Consider the following 20,853-nt stretch of genomic DNA (forward strand, 5'->3'; position numbering starts at 1 on the left):
TCCCATACAGGATAAATCCAAGGAGAAACACACCAAGACACATATTAATCAAACTACTAAAAATTAAATTCAAAGAAAAAATATTAAAAGCATCAAGGGAAAAGCAAAAAATAACATACAAAGGAATCCCCATAAGGTTATCAGCTGATTTATCAGCAGAAACTCTGCAGGCCAGGAGGGAGTGGCAGGATATACTTAAAGTAATGAAAGAGAAAAACCTACAACCAAGATTACTCTACCTGGCAAGGATCTCATTCAGATTCGACAGAGAAATCAAAAGCTTTTCAGACAAGCAAAAGCTAAGAGAATTCAGCACCACCAAACCAGCTTTACAACCAACGCTAAAGAAACTTCTCTAGGCGGGAAACACAAGAGAAGAAAAACACCCACAAAAACAAACCCAAAACAATTAAGAAAATGGTAATAGGAACATACAAATCAATAATAACCTAGAATGTAAATGGATTAAATGCCCCAACCAAAAGACACAGACTGGCTGAATGGACACAAAAGCAAGACCCATACATATGCTGTCTATAAGAGACCCACTTCAGACCTAGGGACACATACAGACTGAAAGTGAAGGGATAGAAAAACATTCCATGCAAATGGAAATCAAAAGAAAGCTGGAGTAGCAATACTCGTATCAGATAAAATAGACTTTAAAATAAAGACTGTTACAGGAGATAAGGACATTACATAATGATCAAGGGATCAATCCAAGAAGAAGATATAACAATTATAAGTGTTTATGCACCCAACACAGGAGCACCTCAATACATAAGGCAAATGCTAACAACCATGAAAGGGGAAATCGACAGTAACACAATAACAATAGGGGACGTTAACCCCCCACTTACACTAATGGACAGATCATCCAAACAGAAAATAAATAAGGAAACACAACCTTCAAATGACACAATTGACTAGACAGATTTAACTGATATTTATAGAACATTCCACCCGAAAGTGGCAGAATACACTTTCTTCTCAAATGCACAAGGAACATTCTCCAGGATAGATCACATCTTGGGTCACAAAGCAAGCCTCAGAAAATTTAAGAAAATTGAAATTGTATCAAGCATCTTTTCTGACAACAACACTAAGGGATTGTAAATCATTACAGGAAAAAAAATGTAAAAAACACAAATACATGGAGGCTAAACAGTGCCCTACTAAATAAGCAAGAGATCACTAAAGAAATCAAAGAAGAAATTTCAAAATACATAGAAACAAATGACAATGAAAACACAATGATCCAAAACCTATGGGATGCAGCAAAAGCAGTTCTAAGAGGGAAGTTTATAGCAATTCAATCTCACCTCAAGAAACAAGAAAAATCTCAAATAAACAATCTAACCCTACACCTAAAGCAACTAGAGAAAGAAGACAAAGAAAACACAAAGTCAGTAGAAGGAAAGAAATCATAAAGATCAAAGCAGAAATAAACAAAACAGAAACAAAGAAAACAATAGCAAAGATCAATAAAACTAAAAGCTGGTTCTTTAAGAAGATAAACAAAATAGATAAACGCTTGGCCAGACTCATTAAGAATAAAAGAGGATGCAAATCAATAAAATTAGAAATGAAAAAGGAGAAATCACAACTAATACTACAGAAATACAAAGGATTATAAGAAACTACTACAAACCACTATATGCCAATAAAATGGACAACCACGAAGAAATGGACAAATTCTTAGAAAGGTACAATTTTCCAAGACTGAACCAGGAAGAATTAGAAAATATAAACAGACCTATCACAAGTAATGAAATTGAAACTGTAATTAAAAATCTTCCAGCAAGCAAAAGTCCAGGACCGGATGGCTTCACAGGTGAATTCTATCAAACATTTAGAGAAGAGCTAGCACCAATCCTTCTTAAACTCTTTCAAAACATTGCAGAGGGAGGAACACTCCCAAATTTATTCTACGAAGCCACCATCACCCTGATACCAAAACCAGAAAAAGATGTCACAAAAAAAAGAAAATTATAGACCAGTATCACTGATGAACATAGATGCAAAAGTCCTGAACAAAATACTAGCAAACAGAATCCAACAACATATTAAAAGGATCATACACCATGATCAAGTGGGATTTATCCCAGGAATACAAGGATTCTTCAATATACACAAATCAATCAATGTGATACACCATATCAACAAATTAAGGAATAAACACCATATGATCATCTTAATGGATACAGAAAAAGCTTTTGACAAAATTCAACACCAATTTATGGCTAAAAACTCTCCAGAAAATTGGCATAGAGGGAACCTACTTCAACATAATAAAGCCCATATATGACAAACCCACAGCAAACAACATACTCAATGGTGAAAAACTGAAAGCATTTCCACTATGATCAGGAACAAGACAAGGATGTCCACTCTCGCCACTCTTATTCAACATAGTTTTGGAAGCCCTAGCCATGGCAATCAGAGAAGAAAAAGAGATAAAAGGAATACACATTGGAAAAGAAGAGGTAAAACTGTCACTGTTTGCCTCTGACATGATACTATACATAGAAAATCCTGAAGATGCTACCAGAAAACTACTAAAACTAATCAATGAATTTGGTAAGGTTGCAGGATACAAAATTAATACACAGAAATCTCTGGCATTCCTATACACTAACAATGAAAAATCAGAAAGAGAAATTAAGGAAACAATCCCATTTACCATCACAACAAAAAGAATAAAATACCTAGGACTAAACCTACCTAAGGAGATGAAAGATTTATTATCAGAAAACTATAAAACACTGATGAAAGAAATCAAAGATGACATAAACAGATGGATAAATATACCATGTTCTTGGATTGTAAGAATCAATATTGTGAAAATGAAAATACGACCCAAAGCAATCTGCACATTCAATGCAATCCCTATCAAACTACCAATGGCATTCTTCACAGAATTAGAACAAAAAATTTTACAATTTGTATGGAAACACAAAAGACCCCGAATAGCCAAAGCAATCTTGAGAAAGAAAAACGGAGCTAGAGAAATCAGGCTCCCTGACTTCAAACTATACTGCAAAGCTACACTAATCAAGACAGTATGGTACTAGCACAAAAACAGAAATATAGATCAATGCTACAGGATAGAAAGCCCCGAGATAAACCCACGCACATATGGTCACCTAATTTATGACAAAGGAGGCAAAAACATACAACGGAGTAAAGACAGCCTCTTCAATAAGTGGTGCTGGGAAAACTGAAAAGCTACATGTAAAAAAAGAAATTAGAACACTAACACCATACACAAAAATAAACTCCAAAGACCTAACTGTAAGACAAGACACTATAAAACTCTTAGAGGAAAACATAGGAAAGGCACTCCTTTACATAAACCACAGCAAGATCTTTTTTGACCCACCTCCTAGAGTAATGGAAATAAAAACAAAAATAAACAAATGGGACCTAATGAAACTTAAAAGCTTTTGCACAGCAAAGGAAACCATAAACAAGATGAAAAGACAACCCTCAGAATGGGAGAAAATATTTGCAAAAGAAACAATGGACAAAGGATTAATCTCCAAAATATACATACAGCTCATGGAGCTCAATATCAAAAAAACAAACAATTCAATTAAAAAATGGGCAGAAGACCTCAATAGACATTTCACCAAAGAAGACATACAGATGTCCAAGAGGCACATGAATAGATGCTCAACATCACTAATTATTAGAGAAATGTAAATCAAAACTACAATGAGGTATCACTTCACACTGGTCAGAATGGCTGTTATCAAAAAATCTAGAAACAATAAATGCTGCAAAGGGTATGGTGAAAAAGGAACCCTCTTGCACTGTTGGTGGGTATGTAAATTGATACAACCACCATGGAGAACAGTATGGAGGTGCCGTAAAAACTAAAAATAGAACTACCATATGACCCAGCAATCCCACTACTGGTCATACACCTAGAGAAAACCATAATTCAAAAAGAGACATGTACCACAATGTTCATTGCAGCACTATTTACAATAGCCAGGACATGGTAGCAACCTAAATGTCCATCAACAGATGAATGGATAAAGAAGATGTGGCACATATATACAATGGAATATTACTCAGCCATAAAAAGAAACGAAATTGAGTTATTTGTAGGGAGGTGGATGGACCTAGAGTCTGTCATACAGAGTGAAGTAAGTCAGAAAGAGAAAAACAAATACTGTATGCCAGCAGGGCAGGAATAAAGACGTAGACATGGAGAATGGACTTGAGGACACAGCGGGGGAAGGAGAAGCTGTGGCAAAGTGAGAGTAGCATCAACATATATACACTACCAAATGTAAAATAGTAAACTAGTGGGAAGCAGCAGCATAGCACAAGGAGATCAGCTCAGTGCTTTGCGACAACCTAGAGACATGGGATAGGGAGGGTGGGAGGGAGGCTCAAGAGGGAGGGGATATGGGGATATATGTATGCATATGACTGACTCACTTTGTTGTACAACAGAAACTAACACAGTATTATGAAGCAATTATACTCTAATAAAGAGCTATTTTTAAAAAATAACTATAAATGCAGTATAACCTTTAAAAACTGTGAATCACTTTATTGTACACCTGTAACCTATATATTGTATATCAACTATACTTCAATTAAAAAAAAAAAACCAAAAAGCAATCATATGTGCCCTTTTGTGTCTGGTTTCTTTTACTTAGAATATTTTCAGGGTTCATCCAAGTAGTAGCTGGTATCAATACTTCATTCCTTTTATGGCTGAATAATATTCCATTGAATTTATAGGCCACAATTTATCTATCCATTCATGCACTGATGGACAGTTGGGTTGTTTCCACCTTTTGCTTGTTATGAACACTGCTATAAACATTCGTGTACAAGTTTCTGTGTAGACATATATTTTCATTTCTCTTGGATATATACTTAGGAGTAGGATTGTTGGCTTATATGGTAATTCTGTTTATCTTTTTGAGGAACTGCCAAACCATTTTACACAGTGGCTGCAACATTTTACATTCTCACCAGCAATGCACAATTCCTGTGCATCCTTGCCAACTTTTTTCCCCATTAAACCATCCTAGTGGGTTGAAGTGGTATCTCATTGTGGGTTTGATTTGAATTTAATGACCAATGATGTTGAACAGTTTTTCATGTGTCATCCATATCTTCTTTGAAGAACTGTGTATTCAATTCCTTTGCTGACATTTTAATTGGGCTGTTTACCTTTCTATTGCTGAGTTGTAAAAGTTCTTTATATGTCTGAATACTAAACCCAAATCAGATATATGATTTGTAAATATTTTCTCCCATTCTGTAAGTTACCTTTTCACACTCTTGATAATGTCCTTTGATGCAATTTCTAATTTTGATGAAGTCCATTTTTTTTGTTTCTTGTGCTTTTGGTGTCAAATCTAAGAACCTATCACCAAACCCAAGCCCATCAAGACTTACTTATTTTCTTCTGGTAATTTATAGTTTTAGTTCTTATAGATTGTCGATCCATTTTGAGTTAATGAGTGATATATGAAGTGAGCTGGGTGTCCAACTTCATTCTTTTGTATGTGGTTTTCCAGTTGTCTTAGCACCACTTGTGGAACAGACTATCCTTTTCCCAGTGAGAGGTTGTGGCACTTTTGTGGCCACATATACAAGGGCTTATTTCTGGACTCCCAATTCCATTCCATTGGTCTATGTCTATCCTTATGCCATACCAGTTTTGATTACTCAAGCTTTGTACTAAGTTTTGAAATCAGGAAGTGTGAGACATCAAGATTGTTCTTGCTATTCAGGACCCCTTGAACCTTCAAAGAATTTGAGGATGAGCTTCTCCACTTCTGCCAAAAAAAAAAAAGCCATTGGAATTTTGATAGGGATTGCATTTAATCTATAGAGCACTTTGGGAAATACTGCCATTTTAACAAAATTGTCTTCCAATCTATGAACATGGTATGTTTTACCATTTATTTAGGTTTTCTTTCAGGATGTTTGTAATTTTATTTTTTTCATAAATTTATTTTATTATCTATTTTTGGTTGTGTTGGGTCTTTGTTGCTGTGCATGGGCTTTCTCTAGTTGCAGTGAGCAGGGGCTACTCTTCATTGCAGTGCACAGACTTCTCATTGAGATGGCTTCTCTTGTTGCGGAGCACGGGCTTCAGTAGTTGTGGCACGTGTGCCTCAGTAGTTGTGGCTTGCGGGCTCTAGGGCACAGGCTCAGTAGTTGTGGCACACAGGCTTAGTTGCTCTGCAGCATGTGGGATCTTCCCAGACCAGGGTTCAAACCCATGTCCCCTGCACTGGCAGGCAGACTCTTAACCACTGTACCACCAGGGAAGTCCCTGTAACTTTCAGTATACAAATCTTTCACCACCTTGTTTAAATTGATTCCCAAGTATTTTATTCTTTTGGCTGCTGTTGTAAATGGAATTAAAAATTTTTTTTTCAGATTGTTGCTGGTGTATAGAAATACAGTTGATTTATGTGCAATCTCATACCCTGCAATTTTGCTGAATTTACTTATCAGCTCTAGGAGCTTTCTTACAGATTCTTTGGGATTTTCTATATATAGGATTTTATCTGTGAAGTTTTACTTCTTCCTTCCCAATCTGGCTTTTTTCTTCCTTAATTGCTCTGCTAGACCTTCCAGTATAATTGTGAATAGCAGTGGTGAAAGTGGACACCCTTGTCTTATTCCTAATCTTAAAGGTAGTTTTCAGCCTTTCACTATTATGCTTGATGTGTTTTTTTCATAAATCCCTGTATCATGTTTATAAATTTCCCTTCTATTCCTAACGAGTGTTAGAATTTTACCAAATGTCTTCTGCAGCTGAGATGATTATATGGCTTTCTTCTTGTCGTATTAGCTTGGCATATTTGATTTTTATGGTGAACCACCTTAATATCCCTGGAGATACACCTCCATACTACAACACTAGTCTCTTCTTTTTCATTAAGGTCTCCTTTGCATTTAGAATGGTCCCCCTGCAAGGCAGTAATTTTTAAAGTATCCACTTTATTTCTGTATCCTTTAAGCCTGACGTACTACTAGAGTACTGCTTAGTGACATATCAACTAAAGACAGACTTTGGGTGAAAGAAGTCATGGATACCCCACAAATCAAAAATTGGATTAGACTACACGTATGCATATGACCCCAGGAGAAAGTTATACTAAAACTGTTCCTCTTCCAATAGGATTTCCATTTTTAGTATTTCCTTCATACTTTGTTGTAGAAAACTATGATAATCTCAAGTACTGCTCAACTGCTGTGGATGCTGACACCATGAACAGCGTAAGGGAGGCTTGCACTGACACGAAGCACAAGTGTGACCAGTGCTTCAACTGCTGGTTTGCCGAGAAGTTCCTCATTGGGGACCCATGCACCGACCTCTTCAAGCACTCAGCAGTGAGTTCAGAAAGGAGGAGATTCCTATTGAAGGACTGGAGGTTCATGGGCATGGCAAAGAAAAGACTGAAAGTTCTTCTTGACCTTGACAGTCACCTTGAAAATGGACTCCTCATATCAGGAAATTGAGGACTCTGGATCGTGTCAATTAAAGCTGTGAAGATAGCATGGATTTGATAAATTTAGGAGGGAGGAGTTTCCTTTCCTCCTTGGTATTTTTCCTCACTTGTAGAAAATGATGAACCATCACTCTTTGAGATTTCTGCCTTTGGCATCTCAGCACACTAAATAATGGGATTATTTGGGATTATGGTTGCAATATTTGGTCTGGGATCAGTTTATTTTGTTGTTTGTTTGTTTGTTTTGCCATACACAGGCCTCTCACTGTTGTGGCCTCTCCCGTTGCGGAGCACAGGCTCCAGACGCACAGGCTTAGCGGCCATGGCTCATGGACCCAGCCGCTCCGTGGCATGTGGGATCTTCCCAGACCGGGGCACGAATCCATGTCCCCTGCATCGGCAGGTAGCCTCCCAACCACTGCACCACCAGGGAAGCCCTGGGATCAGTTTTAAATATATCTTGTATGTAAATGCTGATAAGCTCGTCAGGATGACCAAGGTTGCCTAACCTCTTGGGCTATGCTTTGAAGGACATTCCGTACACTGTACTGAGGTTACTGTTCATGGAAGCAACTGGTTAGGATCTCTCTTTTGTCTCAGGGAGCTAATGCTCTAGAAGATCAATGCTTGGGAGCACAGTTTTATTTTTATATAGTAACTTGTTAAGATTGCTGATGGACTGGGTGAGCCAAGAGAAAGACAGCTTTTAACAGTTGCCTACCTTAACAAGAGGTGTCAGATCTTATATTAAGATGTGAAAACTTCAAGAACAGTGTGGTGAACACCATTTCAGAGCTCATGGTGTAGTTCAGGAATTAAGATCCTTGTAGTAGCTAAGGAGGAAGATCCTAAATGGCAAAGATTTGTTGTTGCCACCTTTCAACTTAAGTCAATGAATTAAGTCAACCTGTATATGATAAAAACACCAAAATGAGGCATCTGGTTAAATGTTGTGGGGGGGTTGCTTTATCTGCCTTGCTTACCCACCCTGCCCTGTAATGCCTTTAATCATGAAGATGGAATAAACTGTAACATTTAGTTTCTAAAAAATAAAAGAAAGTACTGCTCAAGAAGTTATCTAGATTAGTGCCTTCCAAAGAGGACATACCAATCACAATAGGGTACGAATGTTTACATCAACAAAATGATCTTTGCCAGTTTGACAAGTGAAATGTCTTCTTGTAGTTCAATTTTGTAATTCTCTTGGATGAGGCTGTGCATCTCTATACATGAATATAGTATTTTACAAGGGAAGCAGCTACAATTAGGGCTAAATTTTTTCAAGGCAACGCTTCGTATTAAGCACCCAGCATATCAAAGGTTTTTCTGAAAATAAACAAACATACCAGGTGCATTTATAATATTCTCTTAAGAGTTTATTATAAACTAGTGTCACAGGCCACAAGGAAGTAAAAGGACTATGTACAGCCTTACGGGAAACAGGCAGGGAGCTGAGGAGGGCCAAGATGAGTCTAGGGCCTTGGTGGGCGCATTCCCGGGGGAGGGGGCCCTGTAAGGGAAACCAGACAATCCGGTGAGACTCCGCGAACAACGGCTTAACAAACAAACAGGTGTGGTAACGTGGCCCTGGGGAATCGGGCCCACGCCTCTGTGGAGCTACTTCCATAACTCTGTGGCCAAGGTCAAAGAAGGCCTGAAGTAAGAGTAAGAAGTTTAGTCAGTGCCTGATCTGCAACTTGAATCCCCACCCTACCCCAGCCTCCCACACCCTGCAGTTATCAAATGATCAGAGGGGGACTCCTCTGGGGCTAACTGGGCTCCTTATGCTTATAAAGCTCATAAATGGAAAACCCGAATTAGAGACACAGTGGTCAGCAGGTTTGGCCGTGGGTTAACGTAGAGGCCACTATGGGTTGGTGGAAAGAACACTGGTCTGGACACTGAGCTCTCTGGGCCTGTTTCCTCATCTATAAAATGAGAGAGCTGATCTACTTCAGCATTTCTCAAACTGGAATTAAACAGATATACATAATAGTGTAGCAAAGCACAGAGCCCCTCCTTAATTACTAGACACTCCCAAACCAAAGGGCATAAGACCTTCGTTGGTCATGCAACAGAATGCATTATTTCACAGTGACCTGAGAATACTGCCCTGGACACTGAGCCCTCTGTACAGGGCTGCTCTCACTGTTCTAAGAGGGAGGTAAGGTCAATTTAAGAAATGCTTGTTCCCTCTTTCCTTTCTGGACAAAACTGTCCTCTAAGAGTTCACTTCCTGAGGCTTAAGGCCTAAAAGCCCAAAGGTATGGTCAAAATCCAATCTTCCCTCCATTGCCCATCCCAACATGGCTCTAGAGAAGGAAGTCAACGCCACTGCTGAAGGCACTTACCTCGCATCCCTGGGGGAGGGGGCCGCATGCCTGGTGGGGGCATGCCCATTGGAGTGCCTCGTCCAGGGGGAATCCCCATTGGGGGACCCATGGGAGGCCTCATACCAGGAGGTGGGCCCATCATGCCTGCAAGAGAAAAGCCCCAAGAATATAGCTCAAGTGTCTGCCTTGAAAAGGTAGCAGGAAACATACAAAACTGTCCACCAAGTTTTGAGACAGAAGGACCATTCCACCCTCCCAGCCCCTCCTAGCAAACCAGGACTTGAGCCAAAGAAGTGAGGCTCTTGCCCAGATAGTTCCACAGTCAGTCAACCAAGCTGGATCTCAGAGTAATCCTGCTTAATTACACAAACTCATCATCAGTTTCAGTCAAGGTTATGTCTCATCATAAATCCAGCTAAGGCATCTTCTATTAATTAGCAAGGTTCTCCTCATGGGCTTCTCACCTGGAGGGGGTGCCCCTCGGCCCATAGGTGGGGGAGGACCCGCACGGCCAGGTGGGTACTGGGTTGGGGCCCCTGCAATGCTGGCTGTGGCAGCAGCTGCAGCTGCTGCAACAGTGCCTCTTCCTTGTGGGGTCATCACCTAAGAGGACACAGGAGAGAAGTCAGGCAGAACAGTACAGTGCAATGCGGTGTCCCACTCTCCTCCCCAACTTGGTAAAGAAACAGCAGACACCAAATCCCCTAAGCTACAACTTGTGGCATCAGACTTCCTATTTAAAACTATCTGCCAGGGACTTCACTGGTGGTGCAGTGGTTAAGAATCCACCTGCCAACGCAGGGACATGGGTTCGAACCCTGGTCTAGGGAGATCCCACATATGCCGTGGAGCAACTAAGCCCATGCACAGCTACTGAGCCTGCACTCTAGAGCCCACGCACCACAACTACTGAAGCCCGTGCACCTAGAGCCCGTGCTCCGCAACAAGAGAAGCCACCGCAGTGAGAAGCCCGCACACCACAACAAAGAGTAGTTCCCGCTCGCCGCAACTAGAGAAAGCCTGCGCGCAGCAATGAAGACCCAACGCAGCCAAAAATAAATAAGTAAAATTTTAAAAACAATAATAAATATATAAGTAAATAAAAAATAAAACTATCTGTCAGAGAAGATCAAGCTTGAATGCTCAATTCCCATTTTCTAGGCCTAAGTTAAGTATGCCCAATCCAAATTAGATAAGGCACTTGCATTTTCAAATAAGACTGATAATAGGTTGCAAGAGCTGTAGTACAGCTGACCTTGAACATGGATTTAAGCTGCCAGGGTCTACTTATCCGCAGATTTTTCTCAATACATACTACACACAATCTTGGTCGAATCCTTGGATACAGAGCGCCAACTGTAAAGTTATATGCAGATTTTCAACTAAACAGTTGGCATTCCTAACCCCTGCATTGTTCAAGGATCAAGAATTCAAATGCTGTCATGGAAACACTTTGTTCCAATTCAGTTGGCCAAAATACTTTTTATACATCTCTTTTTTTCCCCCATTTTTTGGCCACACCTCGCAGCATGTGGGATCTTAGTTCCACGACCTGGGATTGAACCCATGCCCCTTTGCAGTGGAAGCACAGAGTCCTAACCACTGGACCACCAGGGAAATCCCCTGCATCTTTAATAGCATCAACATTATTTTGTAATAGCAAGTTTTCCTTTTTGCTTGACTCTGGGACCATATGTGAAGCATAGTGAAATACTGAGAGCCTGGCAATCATAAGTTGATTGATCACTCTGGACTCTTCCCAAACTGTGGACCCTCACTCTATCCTATATTTTAACCACCAGACGTTGGTACCCCTTCCCCAACTCCTCACCTGTTGGGATGGCCCACCAACCCCACGCACCGGCCCAGCAAGTCCTGCAGGGGCCTGGGGCATGGGAACACCAGCTGGGATTCCTCTGCCAGCAGCTCTGCCAATCCCTGGGCCCCCAGCAGCTCCAGCAAGTGGCACTCGTGCAATGCCAGTCTGAAAAATAAAGATACATGTTAAAATGCTTGTGGCCTAGAGATTTTTTTTTTTTTTTTTCGGTACGCAGGCCTCTCATTGTTGCGGCCCCTCCCGTTGCGGAGCACAGGCTCCGGACGCGCAGGCCCAGCGGCCATGGCTCACGGGCCCAGGCACTCCGCGGCATGTGGGATCTTCCTGGACCGGGGCACGAACCCGTGTCCCCTGCACTGGCAGGCGGACTCTCAACCACTGCGCCACCAGGGAAGTCCATGACTTTTTAAAAGCGTACAGCAACTGGAAAAATGTTTACAATGTTAAGCGAAAAAGCAGAATGATATATTACATACCTATTACAAGTAAAAAAAAAAAAATGTGGATAAAAATTAAAACAAGGTAAGAGGATTATTCCTTTAACAAACAATATATTAAAATGAAAAAGGGAAAAAAAATTTGGTTAGATCCTCTAAAGCCTCTTCCATTCTCTAAAGGTAGGCTGATGTTAATGAACCAAGATTGCCTGGAATCAAATGTCAGTATCACCGCTTTCTAGCTGTGACACCTTGTGCAAGTTACTAAACCTCAGTCTGTATTATCTATAAAGTGGGAATAATTTATCTCAAAAGACTGTTATAAGGATTAAATCAAATACTGAAGGTACCACAGAGCTTGGCAGATGCTTAATAAACATTAACTATTATTCTGTAACTGTACAAAAAATACATATGTATTCTACTGTTTGGAGTTATGACTTTTTATGGTCACTAAACTGTTATCACATTAAGAATTGACCCGAATGGCCTTAGATGCCTCTTCTGTTGACTCACTATGTCCATCAACTAAAGAAGAAGGGAGGGCTTTCAAGTTAGAAACCCTCAAATTCTAGTTCCCTACTTCTTACTTGCAAGGTAACCTCTTTAAGATTCTGGTTTATTATCTGTAAATGGGGGACAGAAACCAGAGGATGCCTGTGAGTACTGCAGTGAAAGAGAAAACCCCACACAGAGCCTGGCTCAGGTGGGGCCTCCCTTGCACAAGGTTCCTGGCCTTGCACTGGCTCTCTGCTGACTTACATCTTTGGGAGGTGGTCCCTCTACTGTCATTGAGACCAGGTTCTCCCCTCGAAGTAGCACCAGACCAAGGACTCGCTTTTCTTCTCTCTCCGCTTGTTTTGAGTTCTTTGGTCTAAAGACAGGTTTAGGAGAAGGAACAAAAAAGCAAGCATTAGAAAAAGGGTAAAGTTCAAGTTCACCTATCTAAGGACACTACAAGGTTTGTTTTACACTATACCTACTGACAAATAGTACATAAACTTTCCCTAAGACAGCTCCTCTGGACAGTCTTCACAGGCTGAACTTGTAACCCCTTAGGTGGTTGTCTCCCGTGCCAACAGGATGCACAGACCAAGAGACAGGGTAAGAGTCAAGAAAGCCCAGCCCTGGCTCACTCATGTAGCCACTGTGAAAGCCTTTCCTCAGTCATCTCTTCTTTGCTATTACCCTTTTCCTCCCTCTAGCTTAAGGCCTCACCAGTGCCAGAAGGCAGCCGAAACAATTCCTCAGTCAACTGAATCCCACTCATTCCACTTACATGCAGTATCTTTCTAGTACCAATTCAACCCCACAGGCCTGTAACTCCACCCCTCACCTCACATTAGAAATAGAAGTTATAAAGGAAAAGGTTAAGAGTTAACTACATAGAAATTACACCTTTGTCCTCAAAGAACAAAAAACAGAAATCTCCAAACAGCAACAACCAGAGAAGTATGAACAAAATATAAATGAATGTAAACCAGGAAAAATAACTGCAAGAAGATGGAGAAAGGAAAGGAAAGCCACAGCCAATATCCTAAAAATAAATACAAAATACCCTAATTTTTTAAAATAACTTAAAGGTTTCATTTTAGTGATATTTTATATTATATTAACAGTAGTTTTCTGTGGGTGCCATTTTTTCCTTTTTTTGACTTACCTATATCTTCTTATTTAATAAAAGCATGTATTGCCCTTTCACAATTAAAAAAAAAAACCCTTTCTGGGTATTTTAAGTTTTTTCTCACATATTTTTATGTACTTTTAATAAATATTTTCTAATAGACACTTTTTAATTATCAGAATAAAGTTAGTTTCATTTAAAAATACAGAAGAGAACAATTTGGAATAGTTCTACACTGATCTGTTGGTCACTGTCTAATGTGTACCTGGCACTCGGCCATCTCTACCACATTTTCTGTGCTGTATTTCTTGACCTCATGCCACAAAGAAAACAACTGTCCCAAAGAGAATCAAAGGGAATTCACAGCCACTGGCAACATACTATGGACGCTGCACGTGACAAAAGAGAGCTGGATGATCATGGAAGTCATGTAACTTCTCTGGGCCTCAAGATGCCTTGAATGTAAAATAGGATGAAATGCAAGACCACATCTTTTAATAGCCTAGAAGCTTAAGATCTGTGAGTCCTAAGACAAGGGAATTACCTAATAACTTATGGAATTGTATTCTCCAATTGTTTCTATAAATGCCAACAAAAAATCACTGGCCCCAAACCCACAAGGGGAGCTGAGCACTTACCCTGAAGAGGGTCAGAGGCTTCTTAAAGCAGTTTCAGACCAGGCTGCACTGGGAGAGCCCTTTAGGCTACAGCTTTACAAATAGGCAATGAGGCCAGAAAATCAAGCTCTCCCCCCTTACACACCTGTGGGGAGAACATGAGAGCCCTTTACCCCAGTACTCAGGGGCACGCAAAGTCAGAGAAACAAAAAGCCTAGCAGCCCTCCTTACAATTTGTACTCTGCTAGAAGTAGAGAGCAAGACTAAGGAAAGAGATGTCTTAGTGTCCAATTTCCCCATTTTAATCTGCCCTGTAAAACAGGAAAGTAAACCAAGAGGAACTAGCTAGCTACATCACCGCCTGTCACTTGGCCCGCCCACCCAAACCACTCCCCATCCACCCAATCCCTCCCCCCACAGCCCACTCCTCACTTGATCTTCCTGAACTCATCACAGTCACAGAGGATCAAATTCATATGCTTGTCAAAAGCTTTAAAGGTGCCAATGAAGATACGGCCATCTTGCAGGATGCACCTCATCCTGTAGTCGATGTGCTGCAGCATCTTGCTGCTCTTGCCCACGGTCTGCAAGGAGAAATCAGCAAGAATGGGACTCAGCTCTTTTAGACCCACGTAGCCCTGGTCCTTCCTTGAAACTTCTGCTGCAGCCTTCTTTTCCATGTCTGTCTTTCTCAGTAGTCTCAGCTCTGTCTTCCAGCCACAGACCTTTCCTGGGAATTCTCTCACATCACCCTGTTTTCAACCCTGAGCTGTTATTCTTCCTTCCCTTAAAAACGTCTTTCTCCTATTACAATTGCCTTTGTCTACGCTGTGTATGTTTCAGGGGTGAGAGGGTAAGGTGGCTCCAAACTAATGAAACCCAAGTATATCAGAGATTAGCCATCTGCCATTGTGTAGATTATAGGTGCTGTCGAACACCAACATCTCATTAAAAAGACTGGGTAAAAGAGCTGGAATGGGACTGGCACTAAGAATCCAATTAATGAAGAGCTTGTTATCAGAAAGGAGCTGATCAGCTTGGAAGTGAAAATGGAATCCCCCAAATCAATAATTTGTTAGTGTGTCTCCAAGACTACCTTTAGGAGAGAAAAACTTTCTGGTGCTCAGAGTGCTAATGAGTTTGAACACATAATGAGAATATATAACCTGATATACTCCTTAATTAACCCAACAACCTATTCTGCTTTATAGCCTGGCTTCCAATGTAGTTTTGGTAAAATAGAGACACTATATAGACCTCACAATGAGAATGTCAAGTGCCCTTGGCAGTTACACTTCTCTCTAGAAATAAATGACCTGGCATTTGCTTTGTTACATCAGCCTCCTATCAGTCTGACTGGTATAGGCCAATCCTAACTCATGCAAGGGCCTTCTAAGTACCAGGCACTGTGCTTACTATTGATCTCTGTGAGCTTGGACGAGCACAGGTGCTCTGAACCTACAAATGCATGGATTGGAATCTCGACTCCTGCCACCCTAGAGACCCAAGTTATGTGGTTCAGTCTCTTTCAGATGACCATTTTAACCCAATTGTAATCACAGCTTCTAACCACATGGTCTGAACGTTTATGGTAACATTTATTGGTCCATCTGTCTTGTACAGCTAATTCTTACTGGGTGCTCACTGGCAGGCACTGCCATAAACACTATTCTCTCACTTAATCTTTAACATCAGATTTTACAGATGAGGCCACTGAGACTGTAAGAGGTTAAGCTGTGTTGGATGTTAGTCAGCCTGAATCCAGTGCCTACTCTTCTAACCAATTCTCCTAACAATACCCTACTAGGTTTCCCTGCTTCCAATTCACCCAATATATAACAGCTACTGAACAGAGTTATCTTTCTAAACACAACTAAGTTCATGTCATTTTGCTGGTTAAAATCCTTCAGTGGCATCCCTCATCACCAACAAAATTAAGTAGCGTGTAAAGCCATTAATAACCAGACTCCTGCCAATTCCTCCCACCTCATTCTTCCTTTTCCCCTCCAGGAACTTTCAATGGTGCTACCCTTCATGCTTTGTTCTGGCAATCCTCCGGATCTACACTATTCCCTCCCATTTTCGCTGGGAAAACGCCTGACAGTCTTTCAGGACTCTGCTCCAGAAAGCCTTCTTACCCCGTCCCCCGCCGTTACTTTTACTTAATGCTGAATTACCATTCCGAATTATACTATCCATGTCCCCAAATAGAGAGTGAACTCGGTGAAGTAAACATTTCATTGTGCAGCCCCAGGGCCTGAAAAGTCAGACATACTCAAACATACATATATGCTGAACAAACGAGTTGAACTTTTCCTCCACTCGTTCATCCTCCGTTCACTCCTCCCCATCTACTAGAACCAAGACTCTAGTTTCAGACACAAGCCCTTCCACCTCTTTCCGCAACTCCTTCTCGGACCCTCACCCGCCTTCACAAGTCTGAGTCTCTCACCGGGTCTTCCCCAGTACTCCTGCGGCGCTAGTACCTGCTCCGACACCCCAGACACACACACACTCATGCTGCAAAGTTTACTCAGCGCCTACGGGATCCCAAGCACTGTGGTCACAGCGGCATGGAGGACCGCAACGCAGTTCTAACCTCTCCTGCAGCGATCGACCCTGGCCTCGGACCCTCATTTCCTGCCTTCCCCTCCCCCACCCCGCCGAGCGACCAAGGTCCGGGTCTTCCCTGTCCCGACTGAGGGGCCGCGGCGGCCGGGGCCTTCACCGCCCGGAGCGGCCAACCCACGGCCTCCTTCCCGGTTAGTCGCGCTCCCCACTCCACAACAGAGTCGGGAGCTCCCGCGCCGCCAGCCTGTGCCTCCTCACCATGGTGGCGGTTCTGATGGCTCCGATTCCCGCCGGATTCGCCTCCGCAGAGGCCTAGAAGCCCGCCACTAGCTCGCTTCCCGCCGCCGCTACCGGAAACGCGACCGCGGGCAAAATGGGGTAAGGTAGAAGGCTGCTTCCGGTCCCGGAGCCAGTCCCTTGAGTTCCGGCCGAGGTGCTGAGCCGTGAGCTTAGAACGGGGCGGGGCTTCGGCGGGGTTGAGGGCGGTGCTAGCGTTAAACTGAATCGCAGAGGCTTAGGATCTTCTCTGTTGGACACCTTCCTAGTTTCTGTCGGTACTAGAGCTGCTCCTCTTCACCCTCACCACCCAACCCCCGCGCCCCAGCCCATTAACTCTCGGTCCTCATCTCCCACCACTCTACCCCAGCTCTGTCCTCTACAGCCAGTGTCCCTGCTTTTCCGTGAACTTAGTCGACCTGCTTCAGCTCCTTTGCATTTGCTGTTGCCTCTGCCTGGAATGCTAGTCGTCCAGGTATGTGCACGGCTCACGCCCTCACCTTCACGACTTAAGCTCAAATAATATTTTCCCACTGAGGACTTTCCTTGTCGTCCTGTTTAAAACTGCAATCTTCCCACCCATCCCTGTTTTATTTTTCTCCTTAACATTGATTGCTAACATACCATATATGTTATTTTATTATCCCTCCCCATTAGAATGTAAGTTCGAAGGGTATAGATTTTTCTTTGTGTATTGTTCATTGCTGTAGTGCCTAGAAGAACACTGCTTAGCACAAAACAAGGGCTTAATAAATATCTGATGAATGAATTTATCAATCCCATCCAGTCCCATGACTTTTGAATGCTACCTATATGATCGGGTTTTTCAAAATCATCCCTCTAGGGCTTCCCTGGTGGCGCAGTGGTTGAGAGTCCGCCTGCCGATGCAGGAGACACAGGTTCGTGCCCTGGTCTGGGAAGATCCCACATGCCGCGGAGCGGCTGGGCCCGTGAGCCATGGCCGCTGAGCCTGCGCGTCCGGAGCCTGTGCTCCGCAACGTGAGAGGCCACAACAGTTAGAGGCCAGCGTACCGCAAAAAAACAAACAAAAAACATTTATTCCTCTAACCCTGGGCTCTTCATTTAACTCTTGGTCTTTAGTATCCATAGACATGGATGTCTAATAGGTATACTAAATTTAATATGTTGAAAACTGAATTCTTGCTTCTATTCACTCTTCTTCCTAAAACCACTTCTTACCAGTGTTCCCCATCTCAGAAGTTTCTTGGTTTAAAAAACAAAACAACAGGGCTTCCCTGGTGACACAGTGGTTAAGAATCCGCCTGCCAACGCAGGGGACATGGGTTTGAGCCCTGGTCCGGGAAGATCCCACATGCCACAGAGCAACTAAGCCCGTGCGCCACAACTACTGAGCCTGCGCTCCAGAGCCTGGGAGCCACAACTACCAAGCCCATGTGCCACAACTACTGAAGCCCACATGCCTAGAGCCCGTGCTCCACAACAAGAGAAGCCACTGCAGTGAGAAGCCTGCGCACTGCAACAAAAGGGTAGCCCCTGCTCACTGCAACTAGAGAAAGCCGACACGCAGCAACGAAAATCCAGGGCAGCCAAAAAATAATTAATTTAAAAAAAAAAACAAAACTTGGCAGCATCCTTGACTCCTGTCTTTGAGAAATTCCTCATCCCTGATTCAAAATGTCTTGAATCAGATTGTAGTCACCTGCTCCACTTCTACTATGCTAGTCCTAGGCACCATCATCTCTGTCTTGGATCACTAAACAAAGCCGTAACTGGTCTCTTTGCTTCCTCTCTTGCTCTCACAGCAGCCAGAGGGATCCTTCTATAATGTACTGAGATTATATCCGATGATGTCATCACCCTGCTCTCCACCTCCCAATAACTTCCCAGCACACGTTGGAATAAAATCCAGCCCTGAATCTCTCTCTCTGCATCTAACTTCATCTCCCTCAACATTCCCCTCATTCATCATCTTCCAGCCACACTAGTCTCCTTCCTGTTCCTCAAATCCAGCAAGGATATCTTCCACCTCAGGGCTTTTTAATCCTCACACCAGACCTAAAATGCACATTCTGTCACCCTGTTTCTGTCAACCCGTAGATGAAGAGATGGAGGATCAAAGAGATGAATTATCTTGTCCAAGGTGGCAGAGTCGACAGTCAGAATAGGAATATGGTGCCATTTGTCTCCTCATTGGCTCCAAAGTTACCCTGCCTCCTAACATTATCACTTATGCACACACTTAAAAATTACTTATTTAGCACCTACTAAGGCTATGCACTGTTACTGGGATACAAAGTCCCTTCCCTGAAGGAATTTATGTTCTAGTAAGAAAGGCAGACAATAAACCAAACAAATAAGCATACAAGGTAACATTAGAGTGACATGAAAATATAAATAAAGTAGGGTAGGGGAACTGAGAGTGATGGGTTGCAAGTTTGGCTAGATGGTCAGAGAAAGCCTCTCTGAGGAGTGGCATGTGAGCAGAGACCTCAGTCAAGTGAAGGACATTCCAAACATTTCATATAAAGGGAATCATGTAATATGTGATCTTTTGTAACTGCCTTCTTTCACTTAGCATAATGTTCTCAAGGGTCATCCACGCTGTGGCATGTATCAGTACTTCACTTCTTTTTATGGCTGAATAATATTCCATTGTATGGATAGACCACTTTTGTTTATCCATTCACCAGCTGACAGACATTTGGGTTGTTTCCACCTTTGGCTATTATGAATGAGGCTGCTATAAACATGCATGTATGCTTTCATGTGATTATATGCTTTCATTTCTCTTGCATGTATACCTAGGAATGGGTCATATGGGTCATATTGCTGGGTCGCATGGTAACTTTAATCATTTGAGGGACTGCCAGACTGTTTTCCAAAGGGGCTGCACCATTTTACATTCCCACCAGCAGTGTATGCGAGTTCTGATTTCTCCATGTCTTCACCAATGTTTGTTACTATGTGACTTTCAGATTCAAGCTATCCTAGTGTGTGTGAAGTGGTATCTATCTCAAAGTTTTGATTTGCATTATTATCCTGATGACTAATGATGTCCAGCATCTTTTCATGTAATTATTGGCCATCTGTGTATCATCTTTGCATTGTCTTTTTTTTTTTTTTTTTTTTTTTTTTTTTTGCGGTATGCGGGCCTCTCACTGTTGTGGTCTCTTCCGTTGCGGAGCACAGGTTCCGGACGTGCAGGCTCAGCAGCCATGGCTCACAGGCCCAGCCGCTCCGCGGCATGTGGGATCTTCCCGGACCGGGCACGAACCCGCGTCCCCTGCATCGGCAGGCGGACTCTCAACCACTGCGCCACCAGGGAAGCCCTGCATTGTCTTTTATTATTGAGTTGTGAGAGTTCTTTATGTATTCTAGATATAAGTCCCTTATCAGATATATGATTTATAAACATTTGCTCTCATTCTGTGAGTTGTCTTTTCACTTTACAGTGTCCTGCACAATAGTTTTTAATTTTGATGAAGTCCAATTTATCTTTTTTCTTTCGTTGCTCAGGCTTTTGGTGCCATAGCTAACAATCTTTTACCAAATCCAAGATCATGAAGATTTAACCCTATGTTTTCTTATAATAGTTCTACAGTTTTCATTCTTACGTTTAGATCTTTGATACATTTTCAGTTATTTTTTGTACATGACATAAGGCAAGAGTCAAACTT

The 20,853-nt window shown here is 42.1% G+C and overlaps 1 protein-coding gene and 1 pseudogene across 2 annotated transcripts; one reads left to right on the plus strand and one right to left on the minus strand.

Annotated features, from left to right (window-relative positions):
* Nucleotides 1-7,257: 7,257 nt before the first annotated feature.
* Nucleotides 7,258-7,463, plus strand: LOC116739484 (annotated as a pseudogene).
* Nucleotides 7,464-8,612: 1,149 nt separating this feature from the next.
* On the minus strand, nt 8,613-17,331 carry SNRPB (small nuclear ribonucleoprotein polypeptides B and B1). 2 transcript variants are annotated; one of them, XM_032606955.1, is made up of 7 exons: nt 17,177-17,331; nt 14,780-14,931; nt 12,869-12,980; nt 11,664-11,816; nt 10,297-10,435; nt 9,851-9,976; nt 8,613-9,153 (listed from the first exon to the last, which is right to left on the minus strand). In XM_032606955.1, the coding sequence occupies exons 1-7, from the start codon at nt 17,177-17,179 to the stop codon at nt 9,143-9,145; spliced, it is 696 nt and encodes a 231-aa protein (XP_032462846.1). In that variant the 5' UTR covers nt 17,180-17,331; the 3' UTR covers nt 8,613-9,142. The 2 variants fall into 2 exon arrangements, with proteins under 2 accessions (XP_032462846.1, XP_032462845.1); XM_032606954.1 differs by having other exon boundaries at nt 8,850-9,009.
* Nucleotides 17,332-20,853: the final 3,522 nt, after the last annotated feature.

The sequence above is a fragment of the Phocoena sinus genome, chromosome 15 (genome assembly GCF_008692025.1).
Source record: "Phocoena sinus isolate mPhoSin1 chromosome 15, mPhoSin1.pri, whole genome shotgun sequence".
Classification (NCBI taxonomy): Eukaryota; Metazoa; Chordata; class Mammalia; order Artiodactyla; family Phocoenidae; genus Phocoena; species Phocoena sinus.